The 20,998-nt window shown below is 36.5% G+C and overlaps 1 protein-coding gene across 1 annotated transcript in view; it reads right to left on the minus strand.

Annotated features, from left to right (window-relative positions):
- Positions 1–20,998, minus strand: part of SPATA16 (spermatogenesis associated 16) — a 213,308-nt gene that overhangs the window by 110,977 nt on the left and 81,333 nt on the right. Inside the window, exon 4 of the mRNA XM_057737812.1 lies at positions 15,926–16,015. Coding sequence (XP_057593795.1) covers positions 15,926–16,015 — 90 coding nt within the window. The remainder of the gene's footprint in view (positions 1–15,925; positions 16,016–20,998) is intronic.

Raw genomic sequence — 20,998 nt, forward strand, 5'->3', positions numbered from 1 at the left:
CTTTTTCATTTCTAAGTCTGTTGATTTGCATCTTCTCCCTTTTTTTCTTGATGAGTCTGGCTAATGGTTTATCAATTTTGTTAATCTTCTCAAAGAACCAGCTTTTAGTTTTATTTATTTTTCTTATGGTTTCTTTCCTTTCTTTTTCATTTATTTCTGCTCTGATCTTTACGATTTCTTTCCTTCTGCTCACTTTGGGGTTTCTTTGTTCTTCTTTCTCTAGTTGTTTGAGGTGTAAGGTTAGGTTGTTTATTCGATCATTTTCTTGTTTCTTAAGGTAGGACTGTATTGCTATAAACTTCCCTCTTAGAACTGCTTTTGCTGCGTCCCATAGGTTTTGGGTTGTTGTGTTTTTGTTGTCATTTGTTTCTAGATATTTTTTGATTTCCTCTTTGATTTCTGTAGTGATTCCTTGGTTGTTTAAGAGTGAATTGTTTAGCCTCCATGTGTTTGTATTTTTTGCAGTTTTTTTCCTGTAATTGGTATCTAGTCTCATGGCGTTGTGGTCTGAGAAGATGCTTGATATGATTTCAATTTTCTTGAATTTGCTGAGGTTTGATTTGTGACCCAAGATGTGATCTATCCTGGAAAATGTTCCGTGTGCACTTGAGAAGAAAGTGTAGTCTGTCGTTTTTGGATGGAATGTCCTATAAATATCAATTAAGTCGAGATGGTCTATTGTGTCATTTAAAGCTTGTGTGTCTTTATTTATTTTCTGTTTGGATGATCTGTCCATTGATGTAAGTGGGGTGTTCAAGTCTCCCACTATTATTGTGTTACTGTCGATGTCCCCTTTTATAGCTGTTAGCATTTGCCTTATGTATTGAGGTGCTCCTATGTTGGGGGCATAGATATTTACCATTGTGATATGTTCTTCTTGGATGGATCCCTTGATCATTATGTAGTGCCCTTCCTTGTCTCTTTTAATAGTCTTTACTTTCAAGTCTAATTTGTCTGATATGAGTATTGCTACTCCAGCTTTCTTTTGACTTCCATTTGCATGGAATATCTTTTTCCATCCCTTCACTTTCAGTCTATATGTATCCCTTGGTCTGAAGTGGGTTTCTTGTAGGCAGCATATAGAAGGGTCTTGTTTTTGTATCCATTCAGCCAGTCTGTGTCTTTTGGTTGGAGCATTTAATCCATTGACATTTAAAGTGATTATTGACATGTGTGTTCCAATGACCATTTTCTTAATTGTTTTGGGTTTGTATTTGTAGGTGTTTTCCTTTTCTTGTGTTTCCTACTTAGAGAAGTTCCTTTAGCACTTGTTGTAAGGCTGGTTTGGTGGTGCTGAATTCTCTTAACTTTTGCTTGTCTGGAAAGCTTTTGATTTCTCCCTCAAATCTGAATGAGATTCTTGCTGGGTAGAGTATTCTTGGCTGTAGGTTTCTCTCTTTCAGGACTTTCAGGATATCCTGCCATTCCCTTCTGGCCTGCAGAGTTTCTGTAGAAAGGTCAGCTGTTATCCTGATGGGTTTTCCCTTATATGTTGTTTGTTGCTTTTCTCTTGCTGCTTTTAATATTTTTTCTTTGTGTTTAGTTGTCGTTAGTTTGATTAATATGTGTCTTGGTGTATTTCTCCTTGGTTTTATTCTGTATGGGACTCTCTGTGCTTCTTGGACTTGGTGAATTATTTCCTTTCCCATGTTGGGGAAGTTTTCCACTATAACCTCTTCAACTATTTTCTCAGACCCTTTCTTGTTTTCTTCTTCTTCTGGGATGCCTATAATTCGAATGTTGGTATGCTTCATGTTATCACTGAGGTCTCTGAGGCTGTCTTCTAGTCTTTTTATTTTTTTTTTCTTTTTCCTGCTCTGTGGCGTTTATTTCTCCCATTCTATCTTCCAACTCACTTATTCGTTCTTCTGCCTCAGTCATTATGCTGGTTATAGCATCTAGAGTATTTTTAATTTCAGTTATTTTGTTATCCATTGCTGTTTGTTTTTCTGAGTTCTTATGAACTGTTTCTTGTACTTTCTCTATTTTGTTATCGAGATTTTGTATCACTTTTACTATCATTACTCTAAATTCTTTTTCAGGCATTTTTCCTATTTCCTCCTCATTTATTTGGTCTTGTGGGTTTTTTTCCTGCTCCTTTGCCTGCATGGTGTTTCTTTGTTTCCTCATGGTTGTCCAAGCTTTTGGGGTTGCTTGTCCTGGTGATAGAGGTGTTTATAGAAGACTGTCCAAGCCTCAGACTAATGTCCAAGTATTGGATTAAATGAATATTCAGTCTAGGAAACACATACATGTATAAGACACACAATTATTGAATCCGTTAGGACATAAGGCTCTAGAAAGATCTGACAGAACCCCAGTGTGCTATCAGATATTCAAAGAGAAACCCAGCAGAAATTGACAACTGAAACAGAACAAATCAGAGACAAAAGCAAAAGCAAACAAACAACAAATAACACCTTACACATACAAACATCAATTCAGGGAGATTTTGTAAGCTAGGATCAAATATAGAAATGAGCTGGAGTACCACCAGAGAGAATGGAGATTCTCAGAATGTAATTAGACAACTGTACTAAGAACTAAGATACAGACAAAAGCCTAATATTAATACCAAGGCAGTGCATCATCTGGAGAATAGAGCAAGGAGTCTGAGCAGACCGATAGTGTTGCTTATAAGTATGTTAAGATAAAATACACTTAAAATGGCTGGAAGAAAGGGGAACAGAAGAGCGTAATGTGGTTGGAAATATGCAAAGAAAAAGAAAGGAATAGAAGTGTATAAAAGAAAGGGATGAAAGGAAAGTATGAAAGATATTTTGTCCGTACTACCAAAAACTTAGCTAGATATAGAAGTATATAAAAAGGCAAAAAAAAAAAAAAAGAATAAAAAATATCCTTAAAAAATTATGTTATAAAACTTGTAGATCCCTTAGGGCTAAGATCGTATTTAATAAATCAAAAAAAAAAAAAAAAAAAAAAAAGAGAGAGAGAGAGAAAGAAAAAAAAAAAAAAATCCAGAACTGATCCCAGAATGGACCAGTTCAATAGGTATTGATACTACTATTTCTGTTTCCTTAGCGTCTCAGCTGTAAGTGTCCTTCTCCTTGCCTTGGGTTTTTTTTTTGCGTTATTCTGTGACCAGCAGAGGTTCCTTTATTGTTCGTCTGTAAGCCTCGGTGTGTGGGGAGGGAGAGGGTACAATAGTGGCTCCTTCTCCTGGGAGTGAGTGAGCAGTGGCGCACTGTTGTTTCAGTCAGGCTTGGAGGTGCCTGTTGCAGAGGGCGCTGGTGGCTCAGGCGTACACAGAAAGTCTTAGAGTTGGGCCTCTCTCGGGGTTTTTTCTTTTTGATGCTGTTTTTTTTTTTTTTTTCTCTCGGCAGCCTCCCTGCTGCTGGCGTTGCAAGGAGTTTTAATCTAGCCCCGCCCAAGTGCCTGAGGGTGCTTGTTATCCCTGAGCGCCTTAGGTGGCCCGCAGGGCGTCTCTCCACTGCCTGTTGCAGAGGCACCGAAAGAGAGGGAGAGGCTATGCGCGGCTCCTCCCCCTCGCCCGGGAGCCTGCAGCCTCCAGCCGCCATCATGGCCGGGCAGCTCTCAGGGACAGGCACTGCTCTCCGCGGACCTCTTCCCTCCTGTGCTCTCGGTCCGTGACCCTACCGGCAACAATGTTTCTCCCCCTGAACCAGCTCTCCGGTTCCCACGCTCCCGCTCCTGGACCCTCCGTTCAGCCGCGGATCGATGTCTCGGTCCGGGAACGCTGAGCTGCGCTGCGGACCCTCCGTATGTTTCTCACTCCCTCCCGTCTGCCACAGCTCTGCCGCTTCACCCTCTTTGAGCCCTCGTAGATGCCTCCCTACCGGCTATGTCGGGCTCCCCGCTGCCCTTTCTGGTGTCCGAGGCCGTCTGCTGGTGTTCAGCTGGTTCTCTGTGGGAATGACTGCGTCCTTCCGTGCATTCCCAATGCAACTGTGGAGAGGGATGCACTCCACGTCTCTCTACTTCGCCGCCATCTTGAGATCCTAATTATGTATTTTTAAAAGTTCCCATTCTGATAATTCCAACATTCCTGTTACATATGATTCTGGTTCTGATGCTTGTTCAGTTTCTTCAAACTGTGTCTTTTTGCTTTTTAGTATGCATCATAACTTTTTGTTGCAAGGGGGGCATGATATATTGAGTAAAAGGAACTGCAGTAAATAGGCCTTTGGTATGTAGTGGTAAGGTATTGGGGGAGCCTATGATTAGGCTTCAGTCTTTGATTTACCTTAGGTGACCCTGTGGTCCTGGACTGTGAACTTCACCAGTACTTCCCAGTTTGTTACCCTCACCCCTGCCCCCCCATGGCTAGAAGGGACTGGGGTTGGATATTTCTCTTTCCTCATTTGGAAGGCTAGAATGAGCTGGAGTTGGGTATTTCTCTTCTTCTAGGTATGTTAGGCTCTGGTAAAGTAGGTTCACTTGAAGGAGGGACTTGCTAAGGAGAACAGAATGCTCTGGCATATTTCAAAATGGTTTCTTTTCCCTTCCTTCTGCTGGAAGCATGAGGGAATTTTTCTCCCATATTCACTGTGAGGACCTGGTAGAGATCACAAAAGTGTAGGGACCTCCTTATGGCCGGGGCTCCCCAACTCCTGGAATTTTACCTTTCAGAGTTTTCCACATTGAGCCTCTAAGAAATTTGTCAGTTACAGTTCAGTTTTCCTATCCCAGCACTGGTTGCCATGGAGTTTTCTGCTAAGAGATTTCTCCTCCAGTAACTTGGGGTTCTCTTTGTCTCTCCTATTTTGGGACAGCTGGTTTGCTTTGTGGTTAATATTTACTGGTCTAGTAGATATCTTTCAAGAAGACATGTGCATAGAGGAAAGGAGACATAGCCTGAGGTCTAAGCATAGAGAAGATTAAATAGAAGACCACCTGCATAATGGTTTCTTTAAGAAATAACATGTTCAATGAAAGAACTAGGAGAAACTCTTACACAGCGAAATAGTGGAACTACATACCAGTCTTGACCTTGAATCCTGGTGGAACACAAGAAAAAATAAGAAAGTCTTCCTTTGGAATTCCTAACAAGAACTTACACTATACTGGTTTGGAATTCGAATTCACTCTTTCTCCCATTTTTGTGGAAGAGTAAAATACCAATAATAGATAAAACATTCTTGAAAAAGAATCAGTTGGGGAGGTTTGCTTTACTAGGTATCAAGATATATTATAAAACCATTCTATGTAGGATAGTGTGGTTTTGGCAATGCAACAGACAAATAGATGAATGAATAGAATACAGACCAGAAATCAACATATTCACATGTGTAAAACTGATCTAGACAGAACCAGCTTTGAAGATCAATAGCAAAAGGATTTAGTAAGATAATGTCAAGATAATTGACTATCCATTGAGGGAAAAACATGATAATAGATTCCTACCTCACACCATACAGAAAAATCAGTTATCATTGGGTCAAAACTTTAAAGGCAAAGAGAACACTTTAAAATTTTTGACTGTAATATAGAAGGCTATCTTGATGAGCCTGGAATAGAAGAATATTTCTTAAAACTCAAACAGTGCAAATCATAAAGGAATTTGATACATTTGACTACACTAAAACTAAGTCCATAGGCTTATTTTTTCTCAAAAAATATCATGAAGAATACGATTATACAAGTCATAGAACTGGAAGATTATGCTTACAAGTTGGAAGAAATTACTGGACTTGCAACACATATTACCAAAAGTTAGTAGTACCTAGATTATATAAAGAGTCCTAAATTTAATGATAAAAAAACAAGTCAATAAGAAATGAGCAAAAGATAAATACACAAATGAACATATCACTGAATAGGAAACCTTACTGGCCATTAAATATTAAAACTGCGCAGGCTCATTAGTAATAATAATAAAAAAGAAAATGTGAATCTCAACACAGCAATGCCAGTTCAAACTTACCCAAATGGCAGATATGAAATAGTCTGACAATAACAAGTGCATTTTTTTGTATGTGTGCAGGAATAGGCATTTGATGATAAGATTAAACTTGGATTTCAGATTTGCTACTTACCAATGGTGTAATCTCTGACAAGTCATTCAAACTCTAGCTTAAGTTTCCTCACCTAAAGAATGCAGAATAGAATTTCTTTGCAGAGTTGTGAGGAACAAAGATGATGCAAGACAAGCATCTGACATAAATTTTGGCAAAGAGCAGGGGGTCATAGATGAAGGCTGTTAAAACTGAGACAAATTGGGGTAGTAGTCAAGTATTATAATGTTTATACCAAAGTTTTACTCAACGGAATTAATTCAGAATAAATGTAATAGGACTTTAAAGCTCATTCTTCAAAGCTTGTAACAACAACAATAACAGCAGCAATAATTAATTGAGGACTTACTATGTGCCAGGCACTGAGTTTAGTGTTTCATATTCATTATTTTATTTAATCCTTATACTTACTTTGTAAGGTAGTAGTAGTATCCTCATTTTATGGTTGAGGAAATTGAAACTCAAAGAGCATACTTAACTTGCCCAGGGTCACACATACCCAGTCACTTGTAGCCCTGGGAGTAGAATACGATTCTTTCCTGCTTGACTATAGTTCTCTAGTGCAGATGATACCTCTTTAGCAGACAGATACAAAATTAGAACTTTTGACTTATAAGCAATTTTCACAATTAGTGACATCACAATCAATGTATGTGCAAAATAGTGTGATGAACCTATGCCAGTATTAAAAAAAAAAAGGTGAAGAATTTCGGTCAGAGGTTCTGGCAGTGTTAGGATTTCCAGCCTAAATCTTTTGTCATGGTATTGCTATTTTTGACAGAATTGAGAAAAGGAAAAAAGGGGAAATTGATGTAAGAACCAGGTGACCTGAACACTTCTCGTTCTCTGTGTAATTTAAAGTTCCACCCGCCAACCCCAGAGACCTACGCATTGTAACTCCCTTCAGGAATAATTGGAATATCACTCAGACTGAAACAGAATGCTAAAATTCATAATATATTCATACACACATTTTTTTTTAAAGTCAGAATCTTGCCTCTTTTAACACCTTAAAATAGCCAGAATCTTGTCCTTCAACCCCTATGTTAACAGTGGTCTTTCCGAAAACTTAAATGTACTGACTCTCAGAGTGAGATAGGATCAAAAGTCTTGGGGTACAAGCTTGTCTCCTGTAGTGCAGTACTTCAGCTAAGGATTGCTCAATAAATTCTGGTTTCAGTGTTGAGAAACTCATTGTCTCTTGAGGTAGCTTCATCTATCTTCAAAGAGCTCTAATTCCTAACAACAACAGAAACAATGATAATAGCTCATTTTTTACTGAGAGTTCATGATGTGCCAAGTACTGTGCTAAGTGCACAACATAAATCGTCTCATTTATCCTCATAATAAACTCTGTGACACAGATGCTATTATTATCTCCAATTTACAGATTAAAAACATGGAGGTTTTGATCCATTTATCATAAGTTTAACATTTACAGACTAAACTCTAATTTACTTGGCAACACTTAGAAAACAGTGAGGAACTCTGAGTTAAACTGCAGCTCCTTTGGATTAAACTTTTTAATGTTTAGTTGGTTTTCTGCATTTTGTTGTTGTAGAAAATATGGAATCAGGTGGATGTCTGAGTGAAGAAAAGAAGGGAGGGAGGAGATCTTTGTTTCTGCACATTTTTTTTTGAGTTTTTAAAAAATTAATTTATTGGCTGTGTTGGGTCTTCATTGCCGCACACGGGCTTTCTCTAGTTGCAGCGAGCGGGGGCTACTCTTCATTGTGGTGTATGGGCTCTTTGTTGCAGAGGCTTCTCTTATTGCGGAGCACAGGCTCTATGTACACGGGCTTCAGTAGTTGCAGCACGTGGGCTCAGTGGTTGTGGCTCAGGGGCTCTAAAGTGCAGGCTCAATAGTTGTGGCACACGGGCTTAGTTGCTCCGCGGCATGTGGGATCTTCCTGGAGCAGGGATTGAAACTGTGTCCCCTGCGTTGGCAGGCAGATTCTTAACGACTGTGCTACCTAGGAAGTCCCTTTCTGCACATTTTAAATGTGACACCCTAGGGCCTTTCTGCATTCTCTCTTACATCATCTTCATTGCTCCACCCACTTTTTAAAAGAGGCAAGGTTGGATCTATAGCAAAGCAAAGAAATCATTCTCTGTACTCTGCTACATGGTTTTTAGATCAATATTTGCAGAAAGTGCACACAGTCCAAGAGCTGTGCATTTCTAAATCATTTTAGAAATGTTTAAAGGTAATGCAAATGCACAGCATATCATGCAAAAGAGAAAATGGACAAAAATAATTATGATAAACATCAGCAAGATGGAGAATTCACAAAGTCAATCAATGTTTGTTTTTCTCTAATGGATTTTCAGATGTTTTTAACAGCCTGAGTTAATTTTTTTTTCTATATTTATATAAGGTTATGTATCCTTCCAATAATTTACTTAGAATTTGGATCATGTCCAAAACTTTTCTTAAGGCAACAGAATTACTTTTTAAGCCACCTGATGTCATTACAGCTTTACATTTAGTGTGTTTATTTTAAAATTAGACATTTATAAATCTGCAATTTTCAATCCTTAAGACATAACAGATGGCTAGAAACTTGAAGCTGTATTATATTTTAACGTTCACTTTTTTCCCTTGAAATCAAAAACACTACACCTTACATACATAAAAATTGGGTGTGCTGTAGTCTCATAATTAGATATTTAACCTGTCATGTGAAATGACTAAATATCTCTTTATTAATGTCAGTTTTAGAAATCATACATCAGGAAGCAACATTTTTACAATGTTTAGGGTTCATGCAGCTTTGTCATGTGTAGGGAAAAGGAAAGTCAATTTAGTGGTGGAATGATTATGCCTAACTGTATGTTAAGTATGACTGACTAACGCCAGACCACACTAAAGCTGTTCTCACAGTGGTGAACTGCCTCCAATAAAGAGAAAGAAAGCCCTTCAGGCAGATGGCCAATTTAAGAATAAAAATTAGCCTATAGTCTTCATTTAATCTATTTGTAGGCATAAATGGGAACTTATTTTAACCAAAAAACCCTGTGATGTATTTTAAGCATCTTACATGGTGAATGAATGGATTTTACACTTCCAATTGAATCAGAACTATTAAAATAAGCTCCCAACACTACTATCATCTCTTCAGGATCACTTATCTTGAGTCTATCTGTCAGTATATTCTCCTCCCTTGCAAGATACATAATAATCTCATTTAAAATCATAGAGTTCCATGACGCCAAAAAAGCTGACAGTTTCTTCCTTCTTGCTATTGTACTACTACTCCTGAGTGACTGCATATCTATAGCAACACCACTGTTTTATGTTACCAGATTTCTGAACAAACTTCAGTTTGTTTTTGAATTACTCTTTTCTTTTGACAGATTGTGATTTATATATGCATTATTTCCAATTTCCAGTAGGACCAACTTACAAAAGAAAACAACAACAAAACCACATCCCCAAATCCTCTGCTGGGTCTCAAAAAACTCACCTACTTCCACCTCTCCTAACCTCTCCTATCTGGCTTGTCAGTGAGGGTAGCTATGAATTAATGCATCTTAAAATATCATGTTTTGAAGTGGCTTAACAGTATCATACTACCTGGCAAAGGAACAACCTTGGAACATCTTGATACTCATATAGAGCCCAGACCCTAAGTGTTTATACTAATTCTCCACTCAAACATTGCTACTCTAATGTGTCACACCTTAGGCATAGCTGACAATTCATTTCTAAAAGAATCTGTTTTATGGAATGTATTGTTTGAGATTTTCATTGTACACTCATCCGTAGAGCAGATTTCCTAAAAACGCAAACATTCTGATTTGTCTCAGAGTATCAAAAATAAGATAAAGCAAAAGCAAATGCAACCACTGATCACTTAAAACAATGGCAATCACCAAGGAGAGTCAAAGTCCTTACAGAATGAATGAGATGCTTTGAGAACGGCATATCAATGACCAGAAGCAAGGGGGTGCTCAAAAGGAAGGGACTTTTTTTTTTTTTTTTTTTTTCCAGAAAAAGGCAAGCATCATGAAACAAGAAAAAAGGCAAATACAGATAAGGAGGGTAAGAATGGCAGGTAGCCAAAATGGTAAAATAGGAGTGAACAAAAAAACACTATCAGAGGTCAAGAGTGAGAGAGGCAAAGCTGAGAATTAGTTAAGAGGGAGAAAAGTCTTACTGTATCAACAAAAAGACTGTACAACTTGGTGGCATCTCACTAATTTGTTTTTTTAATCCCGAAAGGCACATGTAATATAAAATAGCTCTGAAATCCAGTGTGTCATTTAGTTCAGTACTTTAAGAAGGGCAAAGATAAAAAAAATTTAGACTACGTATTGTATTATTTAATCTATTTCTCACAATACTACATACATTACATGACACTAAATAATATTATTTCAAAATAAAGAGCAGACCAGGTATGTGGTAGATAGTAAATAAACTAAAGCTCTTGAATTCTATAACATCTTTTCCTAACTGCTGTTTTTAGGCTAAAATCTTCCCCCAAGTGGCCTTGCACAAAATTTGGTGTGGGAAGGAATCCTCATGCTGGTAGGAGGAAGCTCAGCCTGTACTGTTGAGGATTAAACTCCAGTCATTTAGAGCTGGCTTCAAATCTGATGCTGTGGCCCATAGCCTTCTATGGGCTCCTGCTTAATTCATCAGATGATAAGTTTGTCGAATGACCAATGTGTTAAATTTATAAATATGCTTACTTACTAAAACAGCTTATTTTAACTCTTTAGAAAATTTGTATTAATCCTGACATCTGGATTTGAAGGAGTCAGGGCTCCAGGGTTCTGAGGCCTTTGGTTTCTCTCTGTTCTTCAGTTTCGCCTCTGTGGGATCCACAGCCCAGATGGTGCTGTGTTGCTTACTGTCCATTTTCCCTATCTTGGCTTTTTCTAGCTTCAGGAGATAAAGTAGAATGCTATTAAAATTGCCTCATTAAATACAAGTTGTTGCAAATGCTATGAACAGTTAAAAATACATTTTATCACACGGGCAAATTTGGTCACTCTCCAAAAATTGGGAAATGAATCTTAAAAATGAGAAAATGTTAAAAACAAAAAATGACTTTTAAAATATCAGAAAGAAATTAGTATAAATTGTTAAACGTCCAAACTAAAATTTTGGTTATGTTAATAAGAAGAAAGTAGTCATAGCATATTCAAGAATAGTAGAGTAATAATCACACACAGAAGAAGAACATATTTATGAGAATAAATCATTCTCTAATCTTAGCTTTTGAAAAACTGCAAGTTTTCAAAAATTAACAAGATTTGCTGAATGTATTCATGAGGAATGTGTACATAAGAAAATGTATTCATATTAGTTTGTCAATAAGATTATTTCTTAAAATACTGTTTTAGTAAATGTTAAATTTGGTGAATTCTGCAAATTGGTCACTTGGCCAATTGATTCTTCAGAGAATTACATTTTCATGAGTGGGACTACTGCAGCTTTCTTATAATGACACTGTGTTTGAAAACCTTGAAGTAATTGCCAACACTTAAAAGTCAAGAAATTTCTTGGAAAACTCTGAATTATTATATTGTTTCTTGAAGACTCAAAAATCTGCAATGCTGAACCTATATTTCTATACAGCAATACTACCTGGACTTGAATAAAACTACTCCCTTCAAAAGAACCCGTCATAGGGTGACCATGTGGCCAACGTGTGCTAATGCTAGTCCTAGTTTATGCCCGTTTTCCTGGTATAATTCTTAAATGTGCCCACTTTCACTATCACAGTGTTCAGTCTGAGAGATAAATTATACCGTCACTCTAGTTAGTGAGCTCCAGTTTTCTGTAGCTCATACAAAATCCTTTTATTTTATAATTCACACATCATGTGCATGGGCTTTGTAAGCCTTTGAATGTGTTATTCCTGCTGTAGTGTCCCCTGGTCTAGTTCATGTATGTAGAAACACACAGCTAATTCTTCCTTAATGGTGGATAAAGAGGCTTGGTTGTGTTTTCTCCTTTAGTGTTACCTTCTGTTTGCTCCCTCTTAAACAGCATGGTCTTAAATAAAGATTCAGTGCAATGTCATCGATTTGTTGCCTCATGAATCTTCACTATAGAAGGCATGACACTATCACATGACTTTACTACCATGTACACACTCTTATATTTATTTTTCAACCAGGGTTGTACCAAGAATTTCATGTAGTATCTCCTTACTGATGCAGTTAAATGGTTATTAACCACAAACTCAAAAAATAGCTAGTTTAATTTGTAAACCCCAAACTTGGTTTGTGCCAAGCCCTGTGCTAGTCATCGAGCCTACAGAAATGAAAGAGATTGTGCTATTCATATTATCAAGAGTTATTAGTTCCTTCATAAAATAGTCAGTCTTGACTTTTGTTTGTATGCTTTTTTACATCTCTGCATATTGTTTCTCGTCTTATCTTTCTTATGAAATTAGGCCGTGTGTGTGTGTGTGTGTGTGTGTGTGTGTGTTGGAGGAGGGACAGATTTGAGCAAGAACATTCTGCTTCAACACATACACCTTTATAGGCATGAAAACACAGAAATGTTAAAGAGCTAGGCTACTAGCTATTTCAGATAAGGCCTCACAGATTGGCTGTTTCTTGGGGGATTACAGTAATCTCTATTTAGATTTATGGTATGAAAATGTGATTTCATCAATTTAACTGGCGCCAGATATCTTCTCAAGGGTGACCAGCATCGCTGCAGAGCCTAAATCAAAATTAAATACCCTTGTTTTTATTCAGCTTTCTACCATTTATATATTCTGGCTCTTTCTTCTGGTAGGATGTTTCTGAAAAGATATTGACCAGTAAAATAAAAGGACCAGCCCATTGTCATAAACCTGACCAATACCCTCTAGTCAATCACATTTCCTCTAGCCTCTCTGGTTGAGAATCTGGGATTTTGTGAAACTGTCCTGGGAATCTTTTCTGGCCTATTCACTAGGAATTCCTTCCTGGGTAGAGCTGGTTAGGCTCAGAAAACTTTAGATAGCCTGATATCTAGGGACTGATTATAAATGCACTGTCTTAGACCAGATGGGAGATGATCTACTTCACTGGGAATCATGGTTTTAAGACTTCCTAGGTTACATGGTAATGGCATTCTTTTGTATTTAGTAGGTACCTCTCAATCTCAGAAACATGACTGCTTGGCTTCTTAGAGAAAATAACCTTGAGGGCTTCCTAGGTGGCACAGTGGTTGAGAATCTGCTTGCCAATGCAGGGGTCACGGGTTTGATCCCTTCTCCAGGAAGATCCCACATGCTGTGGAGCAACAAAGCCCGTGTGCCACAGCTACGGAGCCTGCGCTTTAGAGCCCGTGAACCACAACTATTGAGCCCATGTGCTGCAACTACTGAAGCCCATGCACCTAGAGCCTATGTTCCACAACAAGAGAAGCCACGGCAATGAGGAGCCTGCACACCACAACGAAGAGTAGCCCCTACTCACTGCAACTAAAAAGAAAGCCCACACAAACTACCAAACTACCTAAGTATCCAAGCAATTGATTGATAAATATGAATGCTTAATATATTGATTTATATTTATCGTTTTACACTAGAAATCAAATAGCTAAGAGACACTGATATACTCACGTGATGGTTCATACTATTCTTTTGCCTGAGAGGAAAAGAGGATGACTATATTGAGGATTATAATTGCCAAGGAAACCAAGAAGAAAAACACTTGTATCTGAAAGTAATTATATCTGCTTCTCTGTTGCAAAGTCCACACCAGTATAGCCAACAATTATCAGGAATTTTCTCAAGAAGCATTGTCAAATTAGTTGTCAAATTATATTAAACAGATACACATATTGCACTGCAGGGATATACATGTCAAGGGAAACTGATATTTAGTGCCGATATTACATGGTAAGTACTGACAAATTCCTAATTTTCAAATTCTCATTGTTTGTTCATTTATTTTAGGAACCATAAAGAATTTTTATCACCACTTTAACTCAAACAGGTTTGAAACAATTAAGTTATAATCAATGACTACTGGTATCTGGTTCACCCCCAAACTCCAAAATCCTGGATTTGTAGCATTTGCCAGTTTCCATAGTGTAAATTCTCCTAGCAATTGCTAATTTCTCCTACAGTTAACAACTAGTGCTACCAATATTCCTGAATATTTAACAGTGGGCTCTCTAGAGTCTGTAAAAACTAACCCAGCACAGTACTAGCAGTTCTAACTAGTTGCAATCTAGTTCTGAAGTTGCATCTAACTTTCTCCTATTATTATCTTTTGATTAGATTCAGAAGACACATTAATGAACCACCTCTTTTTTTTTTTTTTAAGAGGCTTTTTTTAAAATTAATTAATTTGTTGGCTGTGTTGGGTCTTCGTTGTTAGTTGTGGTGCATAGGCTTAGTTGCTCTGCGGCATGTAGGATCTTCCTGGAGCAGGGATCGAACCGGTGTCCTCTGCATTGGCAGATGGATTCTTAACCACTGGGCCACATAGGAAGTCCTGAACCACCTCTTAAAGAAAACTATTTTACAGATAACTGTATCTGTTTCTGTTGAACTTATTAGCTTCATTTGTAACTAGTGACCTTTACAAAGTGTGGGACAGAAGGAAGCTTACTATCATCACTTAAACTCCCTCTCATTCACATAGTGTGTGTAGGCAGAAAGTAAGCCACAGGGACAATTCAGTAACTAAATTAAAAAGTAGAAAGAAGTTGCATGTGGGTAATGTAAGATAAAACATTTAGGAAAAAAGTATAAGGAAAAATGGAATGTAAAAATGAGATAAGAGACCTATTTTAATTTTTAAAAGTGGACATTAACACATAGGTAAATAGATATGTGGCATATTGGTTGTTTGATTGCAAAGTGAGAGTAGTTGAGATTAATTCTGCTTTCCATACCCATCATTTAATTCCATCTTATAAAATGGAATTCATGTCAGACTCATAGTATCAATTTTATGGAACCATTTTATTATCTATTTAAATTTCTTAAACTTCATTTTCCAAGAAAGTTTTTAAAAATTTTTTTATTGGAGTATAGTTGCTTTACAATATTGTGTTAGTTTCTTCTCTACAGCAAAGTGAATCAGCTATCCATATACATATAAACCTAGAGACAGCAGCCACCAGCAACCTAGGCTGCACATTCCTGTTACTGTGGATTTCTCCCTAAGTGTTATGGTTGGAGTATGTGTAGAAACCACTCACACTTTCTTGATAAATTCCTGGGGTAGTAAAATGGATGGTTAAGAAACAATAGGTACCTATACATTGGGAGATGAAGAAAATTCTTTGAGAGAATTTATCAAAGGGAAGGGGAGTCTGATATGATGCTCTTGACCCAGAAATAAAAAGCTGTGGTTGTCACAGGTGCAAAGGAAATCTGAATGTAGCATTTGAGGCTGTTGCCCAATTCTTGCAATTCTTTGCCGTAAGTCTAGGTTCTGAGGATGAGAATATCAGGAGCCACTTCACTAGGTTTCTATGAAACATATTGTGGGTCCAAGAGACAATACTTTAGGGCACCTCTAAAAACCTTTGGTGTTATAACTGATGCCGTCTTCTCTAGAAGTGGGCTTCTGGGATCCTTTTTATGTGATTGGATTTTATTTCCAGAACTCGAGAAAGAGACAGCCACAAAATTGTGTCATTACAACCAGGATCAGGAACGTACTTGAGAGCAAGAGGTCAAGTTCATTTCTAATCTTCCCTGGAAGTTTTCTCAACATTATCAGTGACCTCTTGGCTGGAAAGTTTGAATTTTACTAAGAGCTATGAACACAGAATGGCCTTAATTAAAAAAAAAAAGATAGTCAATAATTGTTGGTTTGACGTTTATAAGACAATAATTCTGGTAAAATCATATTCCATGAGAGAAATGGAAAATTCTATTATGCTGTTACCAGAAGCTGAGAATAAAATGAATTTAACGTGAAATAAATCTTCACAAAAGTTATAACAAACATACCGGGCAGCCTCTGAATATCTCTCCAGACATCTAAACACTGTTGCCTGACGGAGATGATTTCGGAAATAGGCTGGGTTCAAAACAATGCTCCTGAAAAGACAAAAGAAATGCAAATGTTGTTAAGCTTTTAAAAGTCAATTACCAGGAGTGTACAGGAATGAAATAACATTTGTTCAATTTTACATACTACACATTTTAAAAGATAGTAATGGAGCATTTTTCTTCCTGTAATTGTCAGTTAAGACAAATAAACAAGCATTATTGAAAAATTGTTTGCATGATAAAAGCAATTTTATTTATAACACTGGCTAACTTTTATAGATATAACAATGACAACGGATTTGAATCCAACTTACATTGCATATAGGACGTGGCGTTATTTTCTTTGTTATATATTAATAAATCGGGCAAAAATCACAGATTATTCATGGTATGTCTGCTTATAATGAAGGAGGAGATTGCTAGCTGCTGAATTTCAGTTGAAAGAAAGGAACTGGAATTTAGCTAACGTGTTCATTTGCACTCCAAGGTGGGTTCTGTGTCTTTCATCCAGCTGGATAAGGTAGTGGAATGGAAGGAGTCCTGTACCATCGGCTAAGGACTCTGGTCCTGAACTTGCCACTTTTGGTAAGGCCCTTGTTCACTTTGGGTTTCCATTGTCTTTTATTGAAATTACAAGGCTTGACTTTTGAATAAGATTATCTGTCCTTGCTCACTGATTCTTCCATTATCTCAGAGTTCTGGAGTCTCAATTCAAGCTCAGATGAGGTGATCACTCCACCGCTGCCCTCTTCCCCTAAAGATAAACTGGTAGCCTTCCTCTTCCTTGCTTCACGGAGAGCCAGGCACTGTTCAATGCATTTGATATAATGAGGTGAACTAGACAGATGTAGGCCATGACCCATCACCGAATGAGGAGACAGCCATTAGTGAAAGTTCAAGGTGTAGCTTATATCAAAATAGAGTGTGTTGTGTTATCGACGTATGACACAAAATGTTACAGAACCAACACAGGATTATTAAGCAATCTTTATGTGAGCCTGTTTTTACAAGTTGATGAGAATCACTTGGAATTAGTTCATTACTGAAGTAAGTGGTTCCTAATCTTTTTTTGAGAGGTTCACAGAGCTTTTTGAGAATCCGATGAAAGCTATGGATCTCTGTCCAGAAAAAGGCACATAAACATGGTTGCCCAAATTTAGTTAATTCATGTGGCCCTTTAAGGCTGTTCACAAACTCCAGACTGAAAAAAAAAATGCAGACAAGAATAATTCCATTCCAAGAAACATTGCTTATAGAAAGAATAAAGTAAAAAAGAAGCCTCTATCTGACCTACATAGTAATCATAGAATTATATGACGGTGAGATGGATTGACTGAATAATTTAGCTCACTTTAAACACAAGTGAACAGAATCCAGAGAGGCTAAAGGACCCCTCTAAAATCATACAGTAGTTAGTTGCAATGCTGATTCAAGTTTATTATTATGTTTCCCATCTCTAGCCACAGCACTTCATATTACACTTTACTCCTTCTCTATGATGATTTCTGAATTAGCGGGGCTCAAATTAGTAAAGTTTTACTGCATTCTATGACTAGTAATTTGTACAAATGAATACATGTGAATACATTAGTCTCCCAAGAACAATGACCATTTGCTTTGGTGATTTCTGATTAAAATATTGGAAAGTTAATGCCTATTACATGAGTTTATTCCACATCCATACTGAACTATTAATATCTACTAATACTTAATTTTAATTCAGAAAAAAGTATGCTTACAAAGCATGTTTGTATATTTTATCCCTGTAAAAGTAATCTTGTAAAATTAGATCAGAGTGAAAAGAACAGTGCTCTGTTTAGGGGCCTGGGTCTTCTGACTCTGACCAGAACATATTCTTCCACATCATAGCTAATTCTTTCCTTTTACTTTGTAATCTTTATTCACTTACGCATTTTTGGCAAATGTCTGCAAATGTGATGAGACAGATCCTTACTGAATGAACATTTCTTGCCTTTGACATCTCTTTGCCCATGATGTGGTATTTTGATTTTGCTATGCTATTCTCCAAGAATATCATTTGTCAGACATGTTCTTTTGGTAAAAATGGAATAGACTAAAGAAAAGGATGTGGTGTGGTGCGAGTATTAAGAGAAGGGTTTAGTAAAATAGAGGGAGGAGGGAGAGGAAGAATGATCAAAGTGGCCTTGGTGGAGGAGGAAGTTTTTGTGGGTAGTGAGAGTTGGTGAGATAAACACTGTTTCAGTGTAATTTTTAAAAAGAATAGATTTCTTTTTTTAAATTGCTTATAATTACAAGTCCTTTCTTTGGTGTTGAAGAAATACAGTAGAGGACATGAGTTTGGAAATCACTAATGCTAAGCTGGGCTAGGTTCTTTTACACCATAGCACCACCCTACACTGAGCCGCATGAATCATAGCTTCATAAGAGGGATCAAAAAGACCAGGGCCCAGTCTACCCTGAGAGGTGGAGATATACTTATAGAAGGAAGTTTAGAAATTTGGGATGAGATATTATATTTTATTTATTACTTTTGGCTCCCTTATAATTATTGAAGCATTCACTGTGTGTTTATAATATGCCTAATTAGACATTTGGCAAGAAAATGCTACTGGTGATTGCAATGCCTAGTTTTTATACTTTCATTGGTTTATTCGATGCTTTCTAAAATGACATACCATTTGAAAGATTTCTTTTATGTTGTGTACAACTTGTAGAGGAAATATTGATTGATCCTTTAAAAGGTTCTTCATCATTTATCATTTAATACCACTTGAGGAACTGTAGGAGGCTCTCTCTGACTGAAATGGACAATCTGACTGGGACTGTAGTGAAAATTAAAAAGACTACAATTATAATCAGAGAGAGATTTCTATGCTAATCGGTTTGATCTTAAAAGCGAGGCAATAACTCTGATTTAGTTATGCCAATGGGGATGGTGGTAAAAACAAGCATCGTGTCAGAACAGATAAACTATGGAAGTCATTGAATTGTTGTCAGAAGAATGAAGACGGTGTTAATAATGGGCCATGATTTCTCACTAGCTTTATTCTAAGAGAATGCGAGCATATGAAGTAACAAATACTATAATAGATATGTTTACTTTCTTTATCATTTGGTTCCTGGTGATTTATCTTAGATCTTTATGATTCCTATTTGTGAATGCTTAAAAAATTTTCTTTTATATTAAAGTTCACATAATTTAATGTGTGTGTGTGTATATGTTTGCATGTGCACTTGTTTTATTAAGTCCTAAGGTTATAATGTTGTGAGGCCAGAATTCGCTTGTCAGATGATTTATCTTTTTCTCAGTGATTGGATATGCCACCTTTATAAATGCACCTTTATTATACACTAGGTTCAAATGCATGCTTGGATCAGTGGCTAGACTTTGTATATATACTTTTGACCTGTCTGTTTCTGTGACAGAAACAAATGGTTTTAATTCTTGACATTAATTTCTGGAAGGGAAAGAACTGCTTAATGGTCTCCTTATGAAAATAATGATCCGATATGGCATATTTATTCTTTCTGATGAACTTTATAATCTTCATTTTTTTAAAGTTGCAAAACTCCCCACATTTTGTGGTTTCTACTGATGTTAAGTGCATTAAACTAATTTTAGGAAGAATAGACATTTTTGTACCATTGCCTTCCTATCCAAGAACGTAACATTCTCTTCTTTCAAATATTCTTTTATGTCTTCCAGTAATATTTTAACCTTCCTTTTACCTTTTTAAAAATAGAGGTTTTATAAGTTTCTTATTAATTCTAAAGTTTAAAAATTATAGATAATTATTATACCTGGTAATATATGCATGTGTGTGTGAGCACCTGGGAGCTCACTAGACATGTAAAATCTTTATCCCCAAACCTACTGAATCTGCATTTTAATAAAACCCTCAAGTGATTTGTATGCACATTAAAGTTTGAGAAGCACCACATGTAAGCCTGATAAGAATGGGATTTTTTTCCATTATATTTCCTAACTTCTTATTGCTAGCATTTAGGTATGTATTTGAAAATTACTTATTTTTGTATCTTTATTTCTTAATATTGCAATAATTTAGTTTTATTCACATCATCTGCAAATAATGATGTTTGGTACTGATCTTCAATATTTACATTTTTTTCTTCTCTTACTGCATAGGCTAAATTTTTTTAAAAGGAATTTAAGTGAGGTGGTCTAGGGATGCTTCAGTATTTCACTGATAATTATGATTATGAACTAATTTGAGAAAAAATATTATTTTCCAAGAGTTAATATCAGAAATAAATGCTTAATTCTTTTCAAATACCCTCTGGATCTATTGACATGATTGTGGACTTTGTCCTTTATCATTTATCATTTGTAGAGATAACTTGGATTAATTACTAATTCAAAAAAAGTGTTAAATTAAACAGAATATTAAAATCAAAGATTAAGATAGATTACTCAAGTTCCTTGGGAGATCTTTCTAGACCTAAGTTTTATCTTTTTTTTTTTTTTTTAAGGATGTCATTACTCATTCCTTTATTTTTTTATTTTTTTAAGCTCTTTATTGGAACATAATTGCTTTACACTCTTGTACCAGCTTTTGAGGTACACCAAAGTGAATCAGCTGTATTTATACATATATCCCCATATCCCCTCCCTCCCGCGACTCCCTCCCACTCTCCCTGTCCTGGCCCTCTAAGGCATCACCCATCATCAAAAGACCTAAGTTTTAATGGTGATTATTACCATTTCAAAATTAAGTTTTTTTAAAGGCAATATTGATTTCATGTTCTTTTCCCCATCTTTATATTTATTCTCTAATCTTTAGAAAATTAACTTCATGTTTTATGTACTTTTATTTAAATCAATTTTATTGAGGTATAATCTACATATAGTAGTATTCACCTTTTTAAAGTATACAGTTTAATGCTTTTTAAAGTTTATAATCATCACCACAATAAAGATATAGACTTTTTCCAACCACATCAAAAAGTGGCAATGGAGGTAGGAGAATTTCATACCTATTGCCGCAGAGAAAGATGTGTTTTGCTTCTACATCTCAAGCAGAAGCCTGA

Source organism: Hippopotamus amphibius, chromosome 6, assembly GCF_030028045.1.
Source record: "Hippopotamus amphibius kiboko isolate mHipAmp2 chromosome 6, mHipAmp2.hap2, whole genome shotgun sequence".
Lineage (NCBI taxonomy): Eukaryota > Metazoa > Chordata > Mammalia > Artiodactyla > Hippopotamidae > Hippopotamus > Hippopotamus amphibius.